Source organism: Augochlora pura, chromosome 3 (genome assembly GCF_028453695.1).
Source record: "Augochlora pura isolate Apur16 chromosome 3, APUR_v2.2.1, whole genome shotgun sequence".
Lineage (NCBI taxonomy): Eukaryota > Metazoa > Arthropoda > Insecta > Hymenoptera > Halictidae > Augochlora > Augochlora pura.
Window position 1 is genome coordinate 27,123,454 of NC_135774.1, and position 20,935 is coordinate 27,144,388.

At 43.3% G+C, this 20,935-nt stretch overlaps 4 protein-coding genes across 5 annotated transcripts in view; 2 read left to right on the forward strand and 2 right to left on the reverse strand.

The window, feature by feature from the left end:
* Positions 1–1,315: 1,315 nt before the first annotated feature.
* LOC144467542 (uncharacterized) lies at positions 1,316–4,170 on the reverse strand. The gene is made up of 6 exons (XM_078176396.1): positions 3,980–4,170; positions 3,573–3,894; positions 2,827–3,500; positions 2,339–2,559; positions 2,054–2,208; positions 1,316–1,990 (listed from the first exon to the last, which is right to left on the reverse strand). Exons 1-6 carry the CDS (start codon positions 4,018–4,020, stop codon positions 1,811–1,813), a joined length of 1,593 nt encoding a protein of 530 aa, XP_078032522.1. The 5' UTR covers positions 4,021–4,170; the 3' UTR covers positions 1,316–1,810.
* Positions 4,171–4,196: 26 nt separating this feature from the next.
* Positions 4,197–6,143, forward strand: LOC144467545 (uncharacterized). Its single transcript, XM_078176399.1, has 5 exons — positions 4,197–4,333; positions 4,707–5,069; positions 5,207–5,341; positions 5,415–5,834; positions 5,966–6,143. The coding sequence occupies exons 2-5, from the start codon at positions 5,046–5,048 to the stop codon at positions 5,993–5,995; spliced, it is 609 nt and encodes a 202-aa protein (XP_078032525.1). The 5' UTR covers positions 4,197–4,333; positions 4,707–5,045; the 3' UTR covers positions 5,996–6,143.
* Positions 6,144–6,385: 242 nt separating this feature from the next.
* LOC144467544 (retinol-binding protein pinta) lies at positions 6,386–9,528 on the forward strand. The gene is made up of 5 exons (XM_078176398.1): positions 6,386–6,875; positions 7,494–7,653; positions 8,167–8,272; positions 8,357–8,726; positions 9,387–9,528. The coding sequence occupies exons 1-5, from the start codon at positions 6,722–6,724 to the stop codon at positions 9,473–9,475; spliced, it is 879 nt and encodes a 292-aa protein (XP_078032524.1). The 5' UTR covers positions 6,386–6,721; the 3' UTR covers positions 9,476–9,528.
* An 89-nt stretch (positions 9,529–9,617) lies between these two features.
* Positions 9,618–20,935, reverse strand: part of Snu (ABC-type transporter snustorr) — a 58,721-nt gene continuing 47,403 nt past the window's right edge. Inside the window, exons 6-15 of one of the 2 annotated variants that reach the window (XM_078176395.1) lie at positions 16,744–16,837; positions 15,216–15,383; positions 14,998–15,132; positions 14,631–14,779; positions 13,999–14,206; positions 13,737–13,914; positions 13,146–13,332; positions 12,799–13,064; positions 12,416–12,502; positions 9,618–11,326 (exon numbers count right to left, since the gene is read on the reverse strand). In XM_078176395.1, the coding sequence (XP_078032521.1) occupies positions 11,112–11,326; positions 12,416–12,502; positions 12,799–13,064; positions 13,146–13,332; positions 13,737–13,914; positions 13,999–14,206; positions 14,631–14,779; positions 14,998–15,132; positions 15,216–15,383; positions 16,744–16,837 (1,687 nt within the window). In that variant the 3' untranslated portion in view covers positions 9,618–11,111. Of the gene's footprint in view, positions 11,327–12,415; positions 12,503–12,798; positions 13,065–13,145; positions 13,333–13,736; positions 13,915–13,998; positions 14,207–14,630; positions 14,780–14,997; positions 15,136–15,215; positions 15,384–16,743; positions 16,838–20,935 lie in introns of both variants that reach the window. The other variant, XM_078176394.1, reaches the window with a different exon arrangement.

A 20,935-nucleotide genomic window follows, 5' to 3' on the forward strand; every position in this document is an offset into this window, starting at 1 on the left:
AATTATCTCATAAGCAAACAAAGACTAATGCTAATTGACTTGCAAAATAAAATTCCTTTACCGTCTTACATACTTAATTGACTCGTTTCATCATAGATTCGTAAACGGTGCAATCTATTAATCCATTTTATCACCCTTCATGACGAAATCTTGCATACTCGATTTCGAGGAAGTCGCAATTTTTCCTCGGCACATCTGCACCAATCTCTGACTTTATATCGGAAGCAAAATATTTCAGCTTCGCTGAAAATCGATTTGGAAAGACAATCAATCCCACGATCGATCGATCATGTTACGCGCAAAGCTCATTATCAGACCAGAGAGACCGTGTCGTTCCGAGCGTTATCATTGTTTCTCCGAGCGAGTTCCTTTGTTCGCGTGACGAAACACTGTATACACATTTAAATCGACGCGGCGTACTACAGACGCTAGGAAACGCCGAAGCGATTGCAGCCGCGTTTTGCAACGGGGGTCGCACAGTGCAGCAGGAAGCAGAGCAAGAAACGGAATGGCAAACACGGGGATCACTGGGACCCGGGCGATAAAGCGTTTACGCGTACGAATCGATTAGCATCTTTCGTTCGAATTAACGAGGAATCGATACTAATACGCCCACGGTCGCCTCGTGTGCCGCGATGCGGTAATTAAGCCACGTATCCGCGACTGACCGAGATACGTCGGTGCGTTGGCTTTGATACTCGCAGGCGGTCGAACAGAGATGAGCCCTGTACGATTGTATAGATTTTACCGACAAACACCTGGCAAACAGAGTCGCGGTACCAGAGAGAGAGAGAGAGATAGTCGCGTTCGATCAGTTAACGAGCTGTTAATTGGACGCGCAAATCATCGCCAGTTGGATAACTCGACGTTTCGTTGACTTAAGTAATCGGATGCGCTTTTCTATGGCGAAGCAGAATTGGAACGCGGTCCACATGTGCAGCCAAGGTTGCGCAGGTGAAGCACGGCGGATCTGCTTTATCCACCGACGAACGGTGGACAAATGCAGGTCGCTGCTTTTGCGATAGCCGCGTCGTTAATGCTTCAGCTTCGAGGGATTTAATTAATGGAGCTGCAGAGCTCTGGCCTGTCACAATGATTGCTCACTTGTGATGGACTACCGGAAGAATGGCAGTGATTGATGATGGGAATCCGTTGGCAACGGACGGTTTCAAGGATGGGGACGATGTTACCGCCTGCCGAACGGTGTGGACATTGGCAGCAGAGACATTATGTTCTTATGGATTTAATATGATTTGTGAGAGCTGGATCGAGGAAGCTAATCTCCGGGAATCGGGAGAAATCTACAGGAAGAAGAATGCGTTGAAGAATTTATTGTTCTTATTAATATAAAGATATCGATCTTCGAGACACTAAACAGTGCCAAATGTCGCCACTTTTACCATCGATGGAGAAACAGTAAATAAAAATATACAAACAAAAATGAATTGAAACGTTCAGTACACTTGAAACGAATCAATTATGTAAAAGATATAAAATGCATAACAAAGTTGAGTATCATATTTTGAGCAATATAAATTTCTATCTGCTTATTAAATAATTCATTCGTTAGAATTATTTCTTCTATAAAAACTATTCTTCAAAATCCAAGTCATATTACCAACATATGATGATAGAATTAACTATACTTTTAAACAAAAAAAAAAATATGCTACAGAGAAAAGAAACATATTTTATATATAATCTCTTTGTAAAGTTAATCGTTCCTTTTCAGAGTAGCCTACAGAATAAAACTAACATTTATATAACGTAACCTTTCTGTGGCGATAATAATTCATTTTCGGCAGTAATATCAGCAGAATGCAATGTTATTCGAAGACAAAGTTTTCAAAAGTGCGCCAATGTTTTCAGAAAGTAACCACTCGGATGATATAGATTTCGATACATCGATCAGCGGATCTCTAGCGCCGCTTAGCGTTTTGAACGCGTTGCGAGCGTACGCCAGTTCGATCAGAACAGTTTTAAATATCTCCTGGAAGAAATGAATTACGATAATTTCGTCGTCGTACGATAATGAAAACCACGCTGTATTTACCTCGACGCCGCTGTAATTTGCAATGCCAACGGATCCCACGAGACCTCTCCCGTGAGTATAATATCCCAACTTACGCCTGGTCATTCCGAAACAAACGGTTACATTATCTTTGCCGCACGTGTTTAGTAATTTGCTCACTTCGTCGTCCAGTCCACCTATAATCATCAAAACGTGCCAACATTAGCGTCAATGTTTACTACGAACCGTTTAACCTATAACGTGGGAAGCCCCGCGTCGAGTTGCCGGTACGAACGATCAGATTTCACGTTTTTCATTTGTTCTCACCTTCGAGCTCAACCTTTTCTATGTCCGGAGCAACGATCACGAACTTGAGCTTCTTTAATTCACAATGTTTCCTCGTTTCCTTCAAGCCGGAATAGTAACGACGTTTGTACAACGACTTATTCGGATTTTTTTCGTGGTAGCGCTTCTGCAACCTGGTAATTTCGCGCAAAAAGGTCTCTAGGGCGCTCGTGAACCCCGGCGTTAACATGTTGGTACAGTATCTGCAATGTGCACCAACTTAAAAAAAATGGAACCAGCGCCAAATGTCGCCGGCGGCCATTATGGATCTTGAGGATCGGGAAATGGATAAACAGGAATCGCATCTTGAAGAAACGTTTTAGTAGTATCAAATATATTATTTATTATGTAAATAAACGTCGGTGAGCCAAGGATATAAATGAACGTTCGATAAATCACTATGACATAACGTGAGTCGTGTGTATATAATACGAAAAAACAGCTTTTCAAACTGCCTAGCGGATACTTACTCTCTAAAATTACGTGAGTACATCAAAAAATTGTTAACATTTAATGGGGCATTGCCTTCCGGCTCGTCTTGAATCTCGCGTTTAATCTCCTGCTTAATGTCCTCATTGATTTGAAGAGATAGCGTTTGCTTTATGATATCGTTCTCGACGTCGTTGGTTATCTGAAAAGGATTACGTCTGTCGTTGGTGCCGATTAATGTATTGATCATGGACCTATTCTGAATGCGAAGATCACTTATCTTCTTGATTATATCTGGTCTGTAATACACAGAGCTGTCCGACATATTCTCCTCACTTCTTAATCTGTAGTCATTGTCATATAGGGTCATTGTACACATATTGTTAACACAGTCTACATCTATTTCTCTATCAGCAGTGATCTTCAAAGAGTTGAAATTAATAGCATCAACATCTTTACAGATAGCGTCTACTTTAGCACGTTCAAACTCTTCTCTTTTCTGTACATTGATTTGTACTTTCATGTCACGATTAAAAAGAATTATTCTCTTCAATCTAGATGGTTTCTTGTCCTTGGAAATCGGTACTCTTACTTTCCTCAGACTCCAATTTGAGTTTCTCATCATTGGATTCGTCGCACCAGAACCTCCACCCTTGTAGATGTTGATTCTGAATTTTGGTAATTCTTTGCTTATTTTGTTCATACATCTGGCACTCTACAATTAAAATTTTATTGTAGTTTATAATATGCGAGTATTGTAATATTGATTCAGATTTCAGGTAATCACCTCTAAAGCTTCCTGAAGATTAACATATATTTTATCCGGTCTCTTGAATCGTCTAATATTTTTCGATTTCCTTGGCTCCATATCTAATTCCGGTACAAAAACTGTTATAGTAGGTGATGGCAAGCAATATCTATTCACAGCAATCGAATTCTTGCTCCTAACAACTGCTGTGCTAAGCTCTGGGTACTCCGCACTGTTCAAGCTGACAGCATCGCTTGGCTCTTCCGTAGGCTTTAAGCCTTTTTTGCGTGCAGGGTGTCTGACCTGGTTTGTCTGACATAGTTCTGGCCATAGGTTGTCCGTGTTACCGTTTCCATTTGTTCTGTAAGAGCCATTCAATAAGAAGAATAAGAAATTGTAACGAAAACGTTTTCAATGGAAGCCATATAATTGCAGGAATAACTTACTGGAAGGACCACGTCAGATTAACGATCTGCGGTTTCAACATTTTGTATCACTATAGTTCGACAATCGTAACTTTCCTCACTGTTGCACTGTCTACTGGTGTGTTTCGATCGACGTTGCCATTTCTGCAACGAAATCTATTCATAATTACTATGGACGCCCTTCACTACCGTCAACTACGCAAAATGTACGTCACTGGTTAGATGAAATAAACAACACTGCAGCCGTAACTGCGGCTGTAGTTACCGGAAATTGCTTGCAGCGACATCTGTTGGGAGATGTGCTGCATTAGGTCGCAGACAAAACATCGAAGTAGATCGGATTCCAAACAGGGATTTCGTATCACATGTTCTGAGGTACCGACGTCGCAAAAAAATCAGAGGTTTTATATTTATGTCTTCATGTTTATCTTATTGAAACAACGACGATTTAAGGTGTCAGAAAATCTTACAGTATATCTATTACTCCGGATAATATAATTTAACTTTACGCGGTAAATGAACAAATTGAAACAGAAATAAAAAAGACGAAGATATATTTTACAATTGGACCAGCATCGTTAACAAAATTCGTTTAAATCGCAGAGCTTTAAAAATATTATATTGTTCAATTATCGTGGAGAGAAACAGTTTCATACATGAATCCTTAAATTGTTAATATTCTAGTTTCTTATATAACCATCAAGGAGTTTACGAAGTTGTCAAAAGAAATATCTGTTAATGTTTATAGACAGTTAAAGATTTATTGGACACCAGCTTTTCACTTTCGAGTCACCTCGATTCGCAGATTTGTAAACACAAAGTTCAGTCGACGATCCACTGTCTTTGAAATCACTCGGCTATCGGTCGCGATTTCCCAGCAAACATGTTCTATTTGTATTTATATTAAAATTACTCGATTCAAACATCCACAGTTTATAAAACGAGTTAACAATAATTAATATCATTCGTTTAATAAATATCGCGATGATTTAAACTCTACTTTTCCGTGGTAAAGTGTTGATACAATAGAATCGCCTCTAGATCTGCCTAACTGATTAAGGAAATCGTCTTAAATTAAACAAGCAAAATGGCAAATAACGAAGACAAAATGGTAAGAGCTATTTGTTCCTTTAAAGCCTGTAGATCTTCTCGATCGTACGAATCCGAATAACATTTAAATTACGCGACGATATCGTAACGTGAATTAATTTTTAAACGAAATTCTTTTCGCAATCCTCGACCCAACAGAATGAACAGTTTCTTAACGTGCTATTGCAAAATGGAATCAGCTACTTGAAAATCGCAGATGAACTCCTCAAGAGGAACAGGAACGATTTGACAACCTTCCAGAACGTATTAAAAATGATGGACAACCTGTCGCGAGTAGGTTGACGATGAATTACTCTGTCGATACGTGCGGCGAATTTTCCCTGAATTTTTCCATTGATTGGTCCAGCACCAGACAGTGTTGAAGGAAGATCTAGAGATACTGAAGGAACTGGATAACGAAATCGGCTTGGACGAGGACATGGAAGAGGACGAAGGATCGCTGGTGTCGGAAGAATTGGATGAGTCGCATGAAGAAGATATTTTCATCAATCAGAAGTTCTCCAATTGGGTTCATAAATTCAGTTCGTGCGTAATCCATCGGAAAAACCTGTTGACGCACCTGGAAATACAGATCACGGAGAAACTAAACTACTGCGGCAAGCAGCTGGTTTTACGGTCGGAGGTGAACCGTATTTTTCAGAATTATCGTGCGATGGCAACTAAAGTCCTCGAGCAGACCAAGAGCATCGAGCATTGTCTCGAGAAGGATGCACGATTTACAATGAAGTGCGAGAAATTAAAGGGAATCTTGGCTCGTATTAATGAGGTACGTTCGATTCAATTAGTTAATCACAGAGAAATTAATTGATTTAGCGGACTTTGCATTACTAAAAATCAAATTTACAGAATTTTGAATTGGAGATAAAATTTTGACTAATTTTCTCTTTCTTTATGTAGAAGCAAAATTTCTTTTGGGAAAGTGAATAGAAACGGCGATACGAGAATATGCGGCTGAGTATTTGCTCGTATGTTATTAGAAATTTCTGAATTAATTTATTTCGTTGCGCTTGTATGTAATTGATGAAATTACAGTTCCTATTACTCTCATACTCGAATAAAATTTATTTCTAAAAACTTCGTAACTTGTTCGAAGGGATAGTTACTTATTCGCAGTAAATCCAATATATTTGAAACATAAAATTATTTGCCATAATGATAAACATATAAAATTAGAGAATCCATAAAATAAGGGATACTATAAAACTATTTAATTTTTAAATATTATGCCTTAAATATGTCTTAAATATTAAAAGAATATATTTTCAAGACATTACAGAAATGCTTTTAAAATCACGAGAATGAACAGTGTGACTCGTTGCTCGATTTTTTTTTAAATCGAGCCACGTATAGTGCATGCCATGTCGGCGGCTATATCTTGTTCATCCCAAAGGTCGTGCCGCGAAATTTATCGCGAATCGCTCGCAGAATTCTCACCCGACCCGGCAGATGTCTCCAACACGATAGATAGCGCACAGTAGATGCCTTAGATCCCTACCGGCTCCCGCAGACGCTGGATCGTGAATGGATCCCTGTGGTTTGTCGCACGTGTTCAACGATTTCCCCAGTGTATCCTCAAGTTCGAAGAAAAGTTGAGTGTTCTATGGTGGCGTATCGCGGATCGCAAGCAACCGGAAGTCGAGAGGACACTAGAAAATGGTACCATTGAAGGAATACGTTTGCCGACTGACGCCGGAGGAGAGGGAGTACGCGGCGGAACATTTAAACGAGACGGAAGAGAACAGAGCGGAGAAAATCGAGGAGCTCAGACAATGGGCCTTGGAAAATACCGAAATTCGTTCACAAACTGGTATCTCTCTCCTAAATTACTGATAAAAACGTATTTTATGTATAGATGTAGAGTTTCGAACCGATCGATCAAACTTAGATCTCCCTCGCTGTCACTTTCCTTGTAAAAACGCTATGGACAAGTTTCAACAGATAATAAATACATTTAAATTCTATCTTAAATGCATAAAACATGTATAATTTGAATATATTACATTTAATCAGCTTTACTGACATTTACCTGAAAATTAAAATTTTCTTTGGAATAGTTCAAAGTTTATGTTATTAAATATAATTTAATGCTGCATAATCGAGATTTTTTATTGTCATTCAGTTAATTTATTAACAAAATATAGATTTTGGAAAACTATTTTAGTAAATTCTCTCTAATTGTCCTTCAGCTTGTGAACGAGGAGGACAATTAGGGGAGAGGAGATACGATTATGCGAGCCTCGCTCTTCCCAAATTGTCCATTCTTATTTACAAGTAAAAGGACAACTGCAGAGGAATTACTATATGTATCTAGTCACCTAATATCTTTGACTTAAACTTCAAACGCAACACAATGTTCACCGCGAGTCTCTCCCGCTTTCCTTTCTCCATCCGAAAACAATGGACAATCTTGCGAATTTTCTCGCAGACGACTTCTTTTTGCTGCGCTTCCTGCGCGCCAGCAAGTTCAACATGGAGAAAGCGCAGAGCAAGTTGCAAAATTACTGCAAACAGAGGGACACGCTACCGGAATGGTACAGCAACAGGAACCCGTTTCTGCCGGAGGTGCAGGAGCTCCTCGATCTCGGGTAATCTCTATTGTTTGCCGGACGATGCCTGGCCCGACTATCAATTGTTTTCAATTACAAACGGCAACTAATGGTAATCGCTATTTACGTCTTCCGGAACCAGCGGTCACGTTCGGTGTCTCGACGCTTTTCTTTCCTTGTTGGCGCGGCGATCACGTTGCCCGGGCGATATCGTATCAGCGCGTCCGATAAGCGGTGACAGTTTGCTGATGCGCTGGACATCGTTGTTTCGAGCGCAACGTTATTTTGTATGTTGTCTAAAAGCCACGCAATTCTTTTGTCAGTGGATGAGGTCAAGGATTAATGATTCACTTCGCTATCTCTTAGGATAATTTACTGATCGGACGTTATCACTCAATATAGTTTTCTTTAACAGCTACAATACTATAGATTGCAACTAACACAGTGATAATCAAAGAATGAACTGATAATTACTGTTTATACTTTAAACATTATCTGTCTATAATCGCGCGCGAACATTCTAATATACTTTCTTTTAATTCTCTTCTTCAGGGTGCTACTACCTTTGCGAAAGTTAGACAGCGAAGGAAGAATGGTGGTGATAGTGCGCGTTGCTGTCCATAAACCCTCCAGGCACAAGATGGCGGACATGCTGAAGGTTTGCTAATCTTTATAAAATAGTCTATAAGAAATGAGAGAATTTTCATACGGATCAGCTCTCTAATAATTCATTTCGATTCAGGCAGCTCTGATGACTCTAGATGTAGCTTTAAAGGATCACGAATCGATAACAGTCCACGGGATTACCGCCATCTTGGACATTAGCGGGATAACGTACGAGCACGTGCTACAATTACCACCGAGCACCATCAGGAACCTCGTCCACGCCTGGCAGGGCTGTTATCCGGTCAGAATCTATTCCTTGGATTTCATCAACGCTCCGAGGTTCATAAACGTGGTGCTGAACGTGTTCAGGAGCTTCATGAACGCGAAGCTCAAGCAGCGACTGCACGTGCACATGAAGGGGAAGCTGAAGCTGCACAAGACGCTGCCGATGGACATTTTGCCGGAGGAGTATGGCGGATCGGACGGTCCTTTGAGGGAACTGATCGGTATGTTTCTCTAATGCTTTTTCACTGTAAATAATTGCTTGCATGATTGATTTTACAAAGGCGTGAAGAAGGCAATATTTCAGTTGTTTAAGTTGACGAAGTTTCCATCTTGCGCAAACCATTTAGACTAATCTTTTGAACATAGATTGCGACGCCTGCCCAAGTGGGCTTGGTAAATAATATTAGCTTGCGTAATAGCTTATTAAACAATTAACAGAACAGTGTGATCATTTTAAAAAAATTAAAAAAGCCTCTGACAATAGCTAGGAAAATACAAGAAAAATTACTCGAACTCGAAGCAATGGTTCATATAATTTTTGAGATATGTTCTCGTGGAGTTATTTTTATAAAAGTTAGCTTAAATGAAAGCTGAAAGTGTCGACTTTAAGCAAAAGGTATGATTTGTATAAGCCTGCACGGTGTTATATTTTCCCACGAGAAAAAGCGAACGGACTTATTACACAACCTAATATACGCGAACGATTCACAAGAAAACAGCGAAGCTAATAGAACAATAGGCATCAGATTAGCTTAATAGGGCCCGTATCGAAGCCCACCTTGTTTCCTCACCGTCGACCTGACGGCTGAACCCGTGAACCTGCTCGTACGAAGCGTAGGTCGCGGCGATTAATTAATACCGTAGCTTTAATTGGCCCGCAGACTATTGGAAACGTGAGGTGGAGGAGCACAGAGCTTGGTTCGTCGAGGAGGAAAAGTACAGATTGACGTCGATTAACTTAGCCGATTGACAGTAATTCATGGTAACGAGGGATCCCGTATGCAGAGCCTGGTCGACCGACAGAAACTGCCAACGGTACAGAAACGCGCTTCCAAGAAGGCGTTCCGATGGATCTGCGATTGGTGCTCCGCGAGAATTAATTTTTCTTGTAAAACCTTTTTCTCGTTTTATTTGTTTTTTATACAGATAGTTATTCGTAAGGAAAATAGAAATGTACACACCGTATCCGGTCTTCTTATTCGTTCTCGCGAACGAAACAGAAACAGTAAATTCAACTAAAAAGACATAAATTGCGACGGGGCGCACGACCCGCCGTTTACCGTACAAAACGTAACCGCTATGATTCATCTTTTTTTTATATGCTACAATATGGTACATGTCCGTGTCCTTGGAGCCGGGGCCGATCCTCCGAGCAGGAGATCGGTGTCGGGCGCCGCGAATCGATCGATTATTTTACGCGCGCCTAAAGTCATGGGCAAGTAAGACTGTGTTCTACGCATCTAATCGCCTACTTCTCGTTAACTTAGCGAAACTTACTAACCACACGATCCCGTTTGCGTCCCGGGACCTAATTCGCCTGGCTCTCGTGCCGGTCGTGTCTCGTTCTTTCTCGCTTCGCGAATCGTTTTCGCGCATCTCCCGTTGCAGGATCGAGTCTTATAATTTATGAAAAGAATTATTACGCGGACACGCTTCTATTTCCGTGTCAATTCGACGCCGACGGACGGACAAGGGCTAAGCATTGAAGACCGCGAGTCACGAGGATCCGCCGAGCTAGAACCATCGAAATGGTCCGAACAGTGATAAAATACCTATAATTACTTGAAACGTTACAACGTGGTGCTCGCGTCTTAAACTCGTAATTGCTGCGTGCTGAATAATCGTGCTCGCAAAGATAAACGTTCTAAACGTGAAGATTGAAGGCAGCTCGGCGACCGTTTCCTCGTACACCTCGAATCTTCTAATCCTTAATAGATCCACAACCGTATCCCTCCGCGAGATGGCCACTCGATCGATCGGTCTCGTTCTCAAAGTCGATGACAACCGAGACATGGTTCGTCGAGCAGGCGAAGAAGCTCTTTTATAAGAAGCAACACGGCTCTCTCGCGGAGCGAACTTCACGCGCAGCTTTTCTAATCAACGATTCCGAAGTCGGACGATGAAGACGACGACGGCTCGCGACGAACGTTGCAGCCACGGTGCAACCTGTCCCCGAGGATCCGCGGTTATATTACAGACTTTTAACTAAATAAAAAAAAAAACACAAAGAGAACAGAAAGAACCAAAGATGAGAGAAGAGAGAGGGTCTCACACTGCGCGATCATTCATCCATCGGCATTCACGCGAAAGAGCACAATTTTAAGCGCACGAGGGAGCATCATCACATGTCTCGGGGGGGTCCATATGCACGGACGGCGGCGTTGAAGATCGTCGCCGGGAAGCTAAGCGAGAATTCCTTGTGTGCTAATCCGTGTCCTTGCGCACTCAGCTTCCCGGCTCGATGCAGTGTAACACGGCCGCGGCGATAGTCCAAGGTCGACACCGAACTCCGTTGTTCTCTTTAGCCTTCTCTCTCTCTTTCGTTCGCGGCTGAGCCACCAGCCGCGGTCACCGTGCCACGCTTCGTTCCCGTTAAAGAGATCCTCTTAGCCCCGCTTGAACTTCAGCACCATTATGCTGATCGTGAGGAACAGCACGATCCAGATCACCGTCGAGATGAAGCCGTTGTAGACGTCCGGCTCCACGATGCTCCAGCCCCTCGTCAGCATCGAGCGCAGCGACGTCGTCGCCATCGTCAGCGGCAGCCCCTGCGAGATGTACCGCAGGAACGTCGGCATACCTTCCACTGGCCAGATTACACCTGCAAAACCAATATACTCTTTAGTACATCTCGAAGACGACGTTGCTATATATTTTATCATTTTTATTACACATTGAAGAATATTTTAATAAATTATGCCATAGAAATATCTTGGATAAAAGTTGGCCAACTTCGACTGACGATAACTCAGCGAAAAATCATCGTTGGATGGTGATCCTTTTTTTAATTTTCAGCTTGGAATCTCTACTTTAAGATAAGTATTCTAGATTTTAGATTAGATACTCTCTTATCATAGTAACCATTTTAGTATGGCCTATATAATAATTCGTATACATGACCTACATATTAAATCATATTAAAAATTACCAACTTTAGAGGAATGCACGGATTATGTAAAATTTTTTTCGGAGATATTATTTACCGTCGAATAAAGTTCGATCCTTCCCCTTTAATTTAACGAAAACGAAACGGGGCTGCGATTTTTTCCCGCAAAGTTACAGCGCTTTAAAGTAACACTCATTCACGAAGCATTTTAGAATTCACGAAGATTAATTCATCTCAATAATTTTCCTGCGATACCAATTGTGACTTCTGACCACTGAAATGAATTTCTAAAAGCGAAATTTAATACAGTCTCTGCGAAACGAGCTCGCGAGCCAACGGAGCTAATCGGCCAGGCCCCAGGAAGCGAGGCCTCGCCGTCCACCGTTTCGCAAAGTTGATTATGAAAATAGCGATCCGCGGAGACATTCGTGCGCCACTTGTTAACTACAAAGTAACACACAGGAAACGTTCGTCGCGTTCGTACGCTCTCGTTACGTAAACGGCTTTGGTGTACTCTTCTGGAAAGTCGTCGGCAGCTGACCGGGTCTGCTCTTTTTTCCACCGCGTCTGAAAAAGGGCCGCGAAGGCGTGGATTCTTTCACGGTACCGCGAGCATCTTTGCGCGGAGGCATAATTAAGAATGCGCGGGTCGCTTTCACTTCTGCTGACATTTAATGGCCCGACGAAATCGCGATCGACGATCTATTGGCGACGACATCGCGATCGACGATCTATGGCGAAGACATCGCGGCGTTCTAAACGGTAGGAATTCTAGACAAGCATAAACAATTAAACAATACGTACCGCTCAGCAGCAGCGTGGGATAGAAGCTGCCCAGAGCCAGCTGGATCGCATTCCGCTCGAGCTCGCAGATCGCCGAGATCACGAAGCCTGGAAAAACAGAGGATCGTTAGCTCGCTTCCGAATTCCGTGAGGTCTCGTCGGCGAAAAAATGGCACAGGATGAATGTAATGAAGGATCGTGCACCAAAAAGCGGGAGTCGAACAGGTAAATGTTACGCAAGTCGGGCGATCTCGCAGGTGGATTCAGTTTTTGCTGGAGGCACCTGCGACGAGAGCGATCGCGACAAACTGAAGCTATTCGCCAGCGAGACGATCGATAAGGAGTACTAGACTACTAAAGCCGTCTTATCATCATCTCCAAGTGATTCAGACTTATATCCTTACCGAAACACATGCCACAAAGGCCCTGCAATATCGTCAACACAATCACCCAGCCGATGTCGCCCTTGCACTCGACTCCAAACACCAGGATCATGAAGATCAAGACCAGAGCAGTCTGCCCACACATCACCACGAACTGCGTGATCACGTGGGAGAAAAGGATCTCGCCTGGAGTGACGCCCGCCACCCAACTTCTGTCCAGGAGACCCTCCATCCTCTCGATGATTAACACCGAAGATGTCAAGGCCACGGCCAAGAAGAACACGATGCTGAGACGGAAGAGAATCGTGTTTAGAGATCGTTGCTTTATTGCGAGACCGAGGCCAAGGTAAATGGAATGAGAGACTCACGTCAGAATCACCCCAGGCGCCACGAAGTCGGTGAAACTGGGCTCGTTGGTGCCGTAGATCGGATCCATGAACTGGATCGGCACGTCAGCTAGTTTCGCGTTCTGGTTACAGGCTGTTAGAAGGTCTTTGGCAAAGTCTCTGTACGCGTACTGCAGGTTCCTGGCTAGCATTAGGCCTATTTGCTGATCTGCGGAGTTAAAGGATGATTAATTCACGTCAGTTTTTTCGCATTTGTGATCATTGATTTGTTTAACCCCTTGCATTACGATAACGAGTCAGACTCGTGATGAAGATTTCATGAAAGCCCTACTAAATATGAATATTGTTAATTTCTTCTAAATCGAAATGAAATAGAATTTTTCTATTATTAAAGTCTAGAAACGAAATTAAATAAATACGATAGAGGAAACAAAAATGATTTGGTCCTATCAAGGAAAATATTAAGGACGAAGAAGTTCTAATCAACGCAGCGTGAAAAGAGTCAAGTAGTTAAAGGGGTAGTGCAAGGGGTGAAGTACGAATAAGTGCTAATCGTCACAGTTTGAAAAGAGCGATGATTAGCAAGGGGTTAAAAAATATGTTTAGACGTACTGGACATGTCGAGCCAGACTCTGATCTCGCTCTGATCCAATGTTTCGTCGTCAGCTTCTCTTCCCAAGGCCATTCTGGCTACCAAGGCGTCCGTGAAGTTCTCGGTGAAGTACAACGTGCCCCAGGCTTCACCTTTCCGCACCGCGTCCATCGCTTCATTAGGTTCCCGATAATACACCTGCGGAGAAAGTCACGCGATCCTCAATATTCTTTGCTAATTCTTTGCAGATTCTTTTTTGGGTGAAGATTTTTATGAGCTTACCTTGGTCATTGTCTCGTTGTCCAGGAACTTCAAGTATCGACAACTTAGATGCGAGAAGGTACAGTCCTCTGTTACTGGACAGGACATGTTGTTGTAGAACATCTCGTGGTTGACGATCGCGAGCTTCAGCCCCGTCGGGTCTCTGCCGATCGCCAGACAGAAGAGGATCACTTGCATCACTGGCAGTGCGAAAATGAAGAGCATCACTCTGTTCGAGATAGAAAGCATTTTGACTGTTAGGTTTGATGGGGGGAGACTGATGGTGTTTCTTGTTTATAGGATTAATATTTATTCATAGAATAATATTTAATATATAATAATATTCAGCCATATAAATATTAGAAGACGAGCTTTGGTTACTTTAAGAATGTGGATCTGGACGTGAATGCTTGCATTGAAGTTAGTAACTTATTTATTATTTAAGTATAAAATTCTTCTTCGGTAAGATAATATAATAAACTAAATTAATGATATATATTATATATAACTCATCGAACTTAATTTATTATTCACAACGTAATTTATTATCTTATCTTATACCTTATATTTAATATTTTAATATCGAATTTTTATTCTATTTTGAATTCTATACTTAGAATTACTATTAATGATCATTGCCATCGTGAACTCACCCCACGTTCCTCCACATCCTCAAGAAGTTCTTCTGCAAGAGGGCTCTCATCTTGCCCGTGCTGGTGATCTTGTAGCAGTCCGTGAACGGCCCGCAGTCGTCGCATTCTAACGTGGATCCCTTGATGCCCGATATAGTTTTCCCGTTCAACTACATTACGCAGAAAGGATAGCGTGAATCGCGGATCGGTTTACAGGAAGATGCTCGCTCTTAATCTAGCAATAATTATCTAGATGCATCGAAAAACGCGATCGCGATGAGACTAACGATCGCGATGAGACTAATGATCACTGATGAGCCAAATTAGCGGATCGCAAGGTACGATACGAATCTCCAAGATATACATCCAAAGTATAATATCCTCTTACATCGTAATGGTTTCCCACGCCATTCGTCGAGTCGTGGATGAGGACCTCCTTGCTCTGATGGAAGTTCAGGCCCACCACGCCGGATTCCTCCGTCACGTAGACCGGTTCGTTCTTCTTTCCCCAGTTCAAGGATGCCTGCTTTTGCGATTCATGGGACTGTTAGCCAACTGGATCAGGCCGATATATTGGTCGACGCCGATACGTTCGTGCAATCTTACCAGACTAATATTGTTCGAGATGTTCAGCTCTGTCGGCGGCTGGGCGTACTGTCCCTGCTTCCTCGACAGCTTCAGGAAAACGTCCTCGAGGGACGGACAGTTGTACATCTGCAGCAACGCCCTGGGCGACTCCTCGGCCAGCAGTCTTCCGCTCCTCATCAAGCCAATCTAACGGCGAAAGAATTTACATGTTTACTGGAAACAATATAGAGTACAACGTCATCGTCGTGCATCGATCATTTTATTCGTGCGACGCTGTTCAAGTGGTCCCTCGCTCGCGAAGATTTATTTCGTTTCCGAACGCGCGAAGCACGCGGAAACGAAGCTGTCCGCCGCATGGTCTCCGAGGCGTAAGAACACGGTAATCCACGGACGTCGGAAAACAAACAGAGGCCTCTAATCGGCGCGAGTACACGTAATGGCACGGTATTCCAGTTAATTAGAGGCTCGCGAACCCGAACGCGACAGTCGCACGCGCAACAACGTTTCCATCTTTCCAGCACACGTTTTCGGTGACGTCCATACGGAAACAATGAATATGCACGTCAAGTGTCACTTTTGCAGGATCCTTTTTGCAATAATTGCGAGGAAAATTATTCCAGTAAAAATAAGAATATTCCGATGCAGGCATGTATAAAAAGAAAATACAATTCTTATCTGTCATACGAGATTTGACGTTATTTATTAATCAGCTGGTGGCACGTGTGCTTGCGAATATTATAATTATTCGCGAATAAATTACTCGCTAATTAATAATTCGCAAATAATAATTCGCGAATAAATTACTCGTGAATAACTTATTCATGAATGAATGACTCGCGAAGAACGTATTCGCGAATTATTCGCGATAAAAGTAACTCGAAGAATTATCCAGGTGAAAAATTGAAATAATTGTTTAGATAAAAGGTTATTCAAATGATGCCCAGTGCTGCTTGCGACCAGCAAATATTCTAAAAAAGTTAACGTAAATTCAACGAAAATCGAATCGTTCTTTCGAGCTTCCATTGTTACGGCTTCAGCGAATCGTCTCTACCAATTAGCGCTGGTTCGCACAGCCTTTCGGAGCGTGCGATGACAAAAGAAGACGGGCAGGTGTCCTCGGCGGGGCCACCTTAACGCGCCAAGGTTCGCGGCGAGGCGTAGGAGAACCTCGCCGATCGCGGGGACGCGTCGCGAAACGCAAGAACCATCAGCCTGCAATTTGTCAATCAGGCAATTATCCGTCGCCGATTGCTTAATAATCCTTTAACGGAGCCGCTCGTGTAATTTCAATGGAATAGAAACGCGGCGGGGCCGGCGGTTGCGAGTCGCGAGCGCGCGTTTTCTTCGTTTTCCTCGTCCCGATTTCGTCCCCGATCCGTTTTCACCGAACACAAGACACACGAAAATCGCGGTTGCGCAATCATTAATACGCGACCATTATCCCCGGTATTGTGGGCAGGTAGCCGCCGGCGTTGGTCGCATCGCGTTCTCACGTGCACGACAACATGGCCGCCCGAATATTCCGGTTACGCAAGTTTCACCGTACCGTGTGCGCCTGCCGGGCCTCCTCGATGTAGTGGGTCGTGATAATGACGGTTTTGTTGCCATCTTTGGTGATTTGGACCAGGTGGTTCCAGATGCTGCAATTTTAAAAACAGTCGCTAGGTTACTTTCTATGGGACACGATCCCGTTGTTCGAATTTAAACGACGCTTTTACCGTCGTTCTCAACCACTTAATTCCCGCTTTCTAATAGAATTAATAGATCGTGGGCTAATTGCGTGCTCGCGCGACGCGGGAATTTAATTATCCAAGGCGCACGATTTTAAAGAAACCGAGAATTCGAGTTGCATAGAATATAGCGTTGCGAAAGAAAAATTAATTGCAATGCAGAGAATTCGTAAATCACAATCGCAAGTGTCAAGAACTTGCTGTTGAATTGTTTAATTTGTCTTCGCTTGTTTATACAATACTGTCGATGCATTTTCAACAAAATGGAAGACAATAAATTGAATATTAAGTTGCACGACTATGAGCAATTTAATTTTTTGTAAAATTTTTCGTTGTTCGTAATTACAATCGTTGTTGTAAATATTGTAGCCATTTTGTTTTTAGTTCCGTATCAATTTTAAAAAGTATACGAACTCGATGCTTTTCTCAAAATTTTAGTATATTATAAGTTTAGAATTCTACGTCTTTGGATTTAACTAATATCAATATTTCTAATGAAATAATACTATATCTAAAAATGTATTAAATCTAATTAGGTTGATTTGTAATGAGGTATACTTTTACGTTTATTTGGGCCATCATCTCGCTCTCCGAGTAAAAATCGCCTCGAAAGAGAGTACCGCGTCGCCCGACCAATAACCCCGAAAGAAAGTGCAATTTTTCACCGGCCTGCCAATTAACGAAAAAAGCCTGGCAGAATCGGCACGTCTTCACCTGCGCAACGATCCACGGTCTAATTGGCTCGAAGCGTTCCTAAAATCGTTCGGACGCGATCCTCGGCCGTCGGCGCGAAAATTGTCGGTGGTATGCGCGGCGTCGCTAATACGTAACAATAACCGTGGAGCGGCTCGTTTCGGCCGGCCGATTCGGATCAACGGAATCGTAATCGAGAAAGTGAACGAGCAAACGAGCCGCGGAAGCCATGAATTTTCCTCGCGCGCGCGCGCGGGACAGACGGGCGCGCGCGCGAGGAAACTTCAATTTCGCGAAACCGCGAATGGAGCAAACCGAGAGCTCGTAAACTTGGCGATCGCTGCTGCCGCCGCAGCCGCGAACCTCGGCTGCCGCACACGCGTTGACCCGAGGAAGCGCGCGCGCGCGCGAAACGAGCGAATAATATCGCCGTTGCGAACTTTCTCGCGGCTAATTAGCCCTCCCCGTGTCGCCGTTCGGCTTTCCAGACAAAATGCCCGATGTCGCGGCGAATCCCGACGTTCTATCTTCCATTATTCTCGCCGCTTGGCCACCGAGCCGCGCTCTTTTGTCGCTTCCTTATTTCACCCTGGATGCGATCGTTTTAACGCGACGTTTAATGAAAACGGAAGCGCGTTATGTTTCCCAGAACCGTCGTTTTGGTAAATTTTCAGTATTTTTACCGCGACTGCCGGGAATCTCGGCGCGAATTACAACGTTGCTGGATTATCGTGGAATTGAAGTGGAATGTGAATTGAGACGCAGTTGGATTATGTAATTGGAATAGAACGTGATTGGATTACTGTTTAATTGGAGTATGGTAGAGCGATTTGCTGTGGAAGTGGAATTGAATGCGATTGGATTGCGACGCGGTTGAATTACTTTGTAGTTGAATTATAATGTAATTGAATTACTTTGTAATTGGATTACAACGCAGTGGAATTACTGTGAAGTTGTATTACTGTCAACTTGAATTACAAATTAATTGAAACACGACGTAGTTGAAGTACAACATAGTTGGATCACTGTGCAATTGAAGTACAACATAGTTAAATTACTGTGTAGTCGAAATAGAGTCTAACTGAGTTACAACACAGCTGAATTACTACATAATTGAAATACAACGTAATCGAACTACTATGCAATTGAAATACAACGTAATCGAACTACTATGCAATTGAAATACAACATAATTGAATCACTACATAATTCTATCTCCAACATAACGGAATCACAACATCATTAAATTACTACATGACTTAATTGCAAAATTGAATTACAATGGAATTGAATCACGACATCGAATTGCAATGCAACTGTATCAGAACATCGAATTGCAATGCAACTGAACCGGGACATCGAATTACAGCGCACAAAATTAGCGCAACTCTAACGACACACGCGAGAGTACACGTGCAAATTCTTTAACGTATAAAACCAACGATTCCCTCAAAACAAATTCCGAACATTTCGCACCTCGTCGAAAATAAAACCGCGAACTAACACGAAACTACGGACTCGCTATTAAGCATTCCACCGATCCGCGTCTTGGGAAACGAGTAAAATCCGCCGTGCAATTATTTTCAGCGAAATGCCCATAACGCAACGCGATCCAAGGGGCCATTTACGGCTCCCTCCCCGCCAGGCCGGCAACGAGGAAAACCATCGACGTATCGTTTACAAGGAAAATCTCTCGGTCGGTTCGCTCTCCGCCACGAAATTTTACTTTCGCCGGCAATTATCCGGCGATCGAGCCAGCCGGGATTTTTCCAATCGGCGCGCGTCGTTCAAGAGCTCCGCAACACGCGGCGAAGGTGCCCGCTTGCGAAATTCCCGGAGCCACGTCGTGTCGCCGTGCAAGTAGGTTAAGACAACGTCGCGTCGACGTTTTCCACGGTCCACCATCGTGAAGAAGAAGACGAGGAAGAAGAGAATCGAGATAAAGCGATTGGTTGGATCGCGCGAGACCGGTGTCGCGGTTGTAGAACGAAGCCCTTAAACGGAAACCGTCGGCTGGCTCTGATATTCACGGAAATATTTATTCATTTGAGGCGAGCCGATAAGTGGAAATGCAAATCGCGGGCATTCCGAGCGGACTGGCCACGGAACCGGCGACCGACGCGGTTTTCAGCATTCCTCCCCGCTGTAATCGACCGGCCCCATAATTTCGTCATACGAGTTCCACGCCGGATTGCTGTCGGCTGCTCGGACAATTTTCAATGAATTTCTTCGACAATTTCCGAATGGTCCCGGGAGGAAAAGAAATGCGAACTATTGACGCCGATTGATTTCGTTTCAATTCGCAACGATCTATCTATATATAGATCTACTTATAATTCTAGATCTCTGCTATAGTTAACGACTTATCGAAGATTTATTTCATCTAGAGGGTTGACAAAAGAATTATAGAAACGGTTTATTCACCTACAGAATGCCGAAATAAGTAAAAATTCTATTATTTCTGAAAGTAGACACGTTATTTCAACCCAAAAAATCATTAAACGTTATTGAAACCTATACGTTTAAGTCCCGTAAATACGATGGTAAAAGGTGCTACGCCTCTTTTAGAAGAAAATCGCAAAATTGTACAAGAGCGCAGTTCACGCCGGAATAACGCCTAAACAATGACAATTTTATCGTGAAATCGTTGCGAAACGAGACTCGATCGGACGGCCGACCGCTTCGATAAAAAGTCGCGAATAAGAACATGTAATATCGGCGCACTTGTTTGCTCGGGGAAAAGACGCGGTTAATTGCCCGGCAATCATACGTTGGCATGGATCCTTAAAGACTGGTTCAGTTTTACGAGTTTTTCGTTCGCCGTGCACGAACTTTCAAACGGCGGCTTACGCAAGCACGGCGAAACGTAATCCTTTGACAACGAAGTTGCACGTGAGCGTGCACGCTCGACGATTTGCATTCGCGGTGCACCTTTTTTTTTTCCTTCCACCACCGGCAAACTTATCTGGAGCAGGTCATCTGCGGTTCGGCGAAGTGGCCGATTGCGCAACGGCGGACTCCGCGATCGAAATTCTCAACAAAGGCTGGAACGAACGATCAACGACCGTCGATCAAACAGTCCGGCGACTATTCTGTTCGCGAGAGAGCCCGAGGCGGTAAACACGGTTTAACGACGATTACGATTTTCACGGCTCGTCGATAACGAAAGGTCGATTAGGTTTAAAAATAGCTGCGCCCCGTTCAGCCACCTCTGCGTCCTGAAACGGTTTTCCGATTCGTCGACGGTCCGCTTTCACTAAAAGCGTGATCGCCGCGCGCGAGCTCCGGTCACGCGCGATTTACTCTCTCGCGCGC

Bases quoted from the DNA above. Each gene is read 5' to 3' on its own strand.
- LOC144467542 (XM_078176396.1), bottom strand. From the start codon at position 4,020: ATGTTGAAACCGCAGATCGTTAATCTGACGTGGTCCTTCCA. The intron at 3,895-3,979 runs GTAAGTTATTCC...TGGCTCTTACAG, and splicing joins AATCTGACGTGGTCCTTCCA to AACAAATGGAAACGGTAACA. The intron at 3,501-3,572 runs GTGATTACCTGA...TTTTAATTGTAG, and splicing joins ATCTTCAGGAAGCTTTAGAG to AGTGCCAGATGTATGAACAA.
- LOC144467545 (XM_078176399.1), top strand. From the start codon at position 5,046: ATGGCAAATAACGAAGACAAAATG. The intron at 5,070-5,206 runs GTAAGAGCTATT...TCGACCCAACAG, and splicing joins CAAATAACGAAGACAAAATG to AATGAACAGTTTCTTAACGT. The intron at 5,835-5,965 runs GTACGTTCGATT...TTCTTTATGTAG, and splicing joins TCTTGGCTCGTATTAATGAG to AAGCAAAATTTCTTTTGGGA.
- LOC144467544 (XM_078176398.1), top strand. From the start codon at position 6,722: ATGGTACCATTGAAGGAATACGTTTGCCGACTGACGCCGGAGGAGAGG. The intron at 7,654-8,166 runs GTAATCTCTATT...TCTCTTCTTCAG, and splicing joins CAGGAGCTCCTCGATCTCGG to GGTGCTACTACCTTTGCGAA. The intron at 8,273-8,356 runs GTTTGCTAATCT...ATTTCGATTCAG, and splicing joins AGATGGCGGACATGCTGAAG to GCAGCTCTGATGACTCTAGA.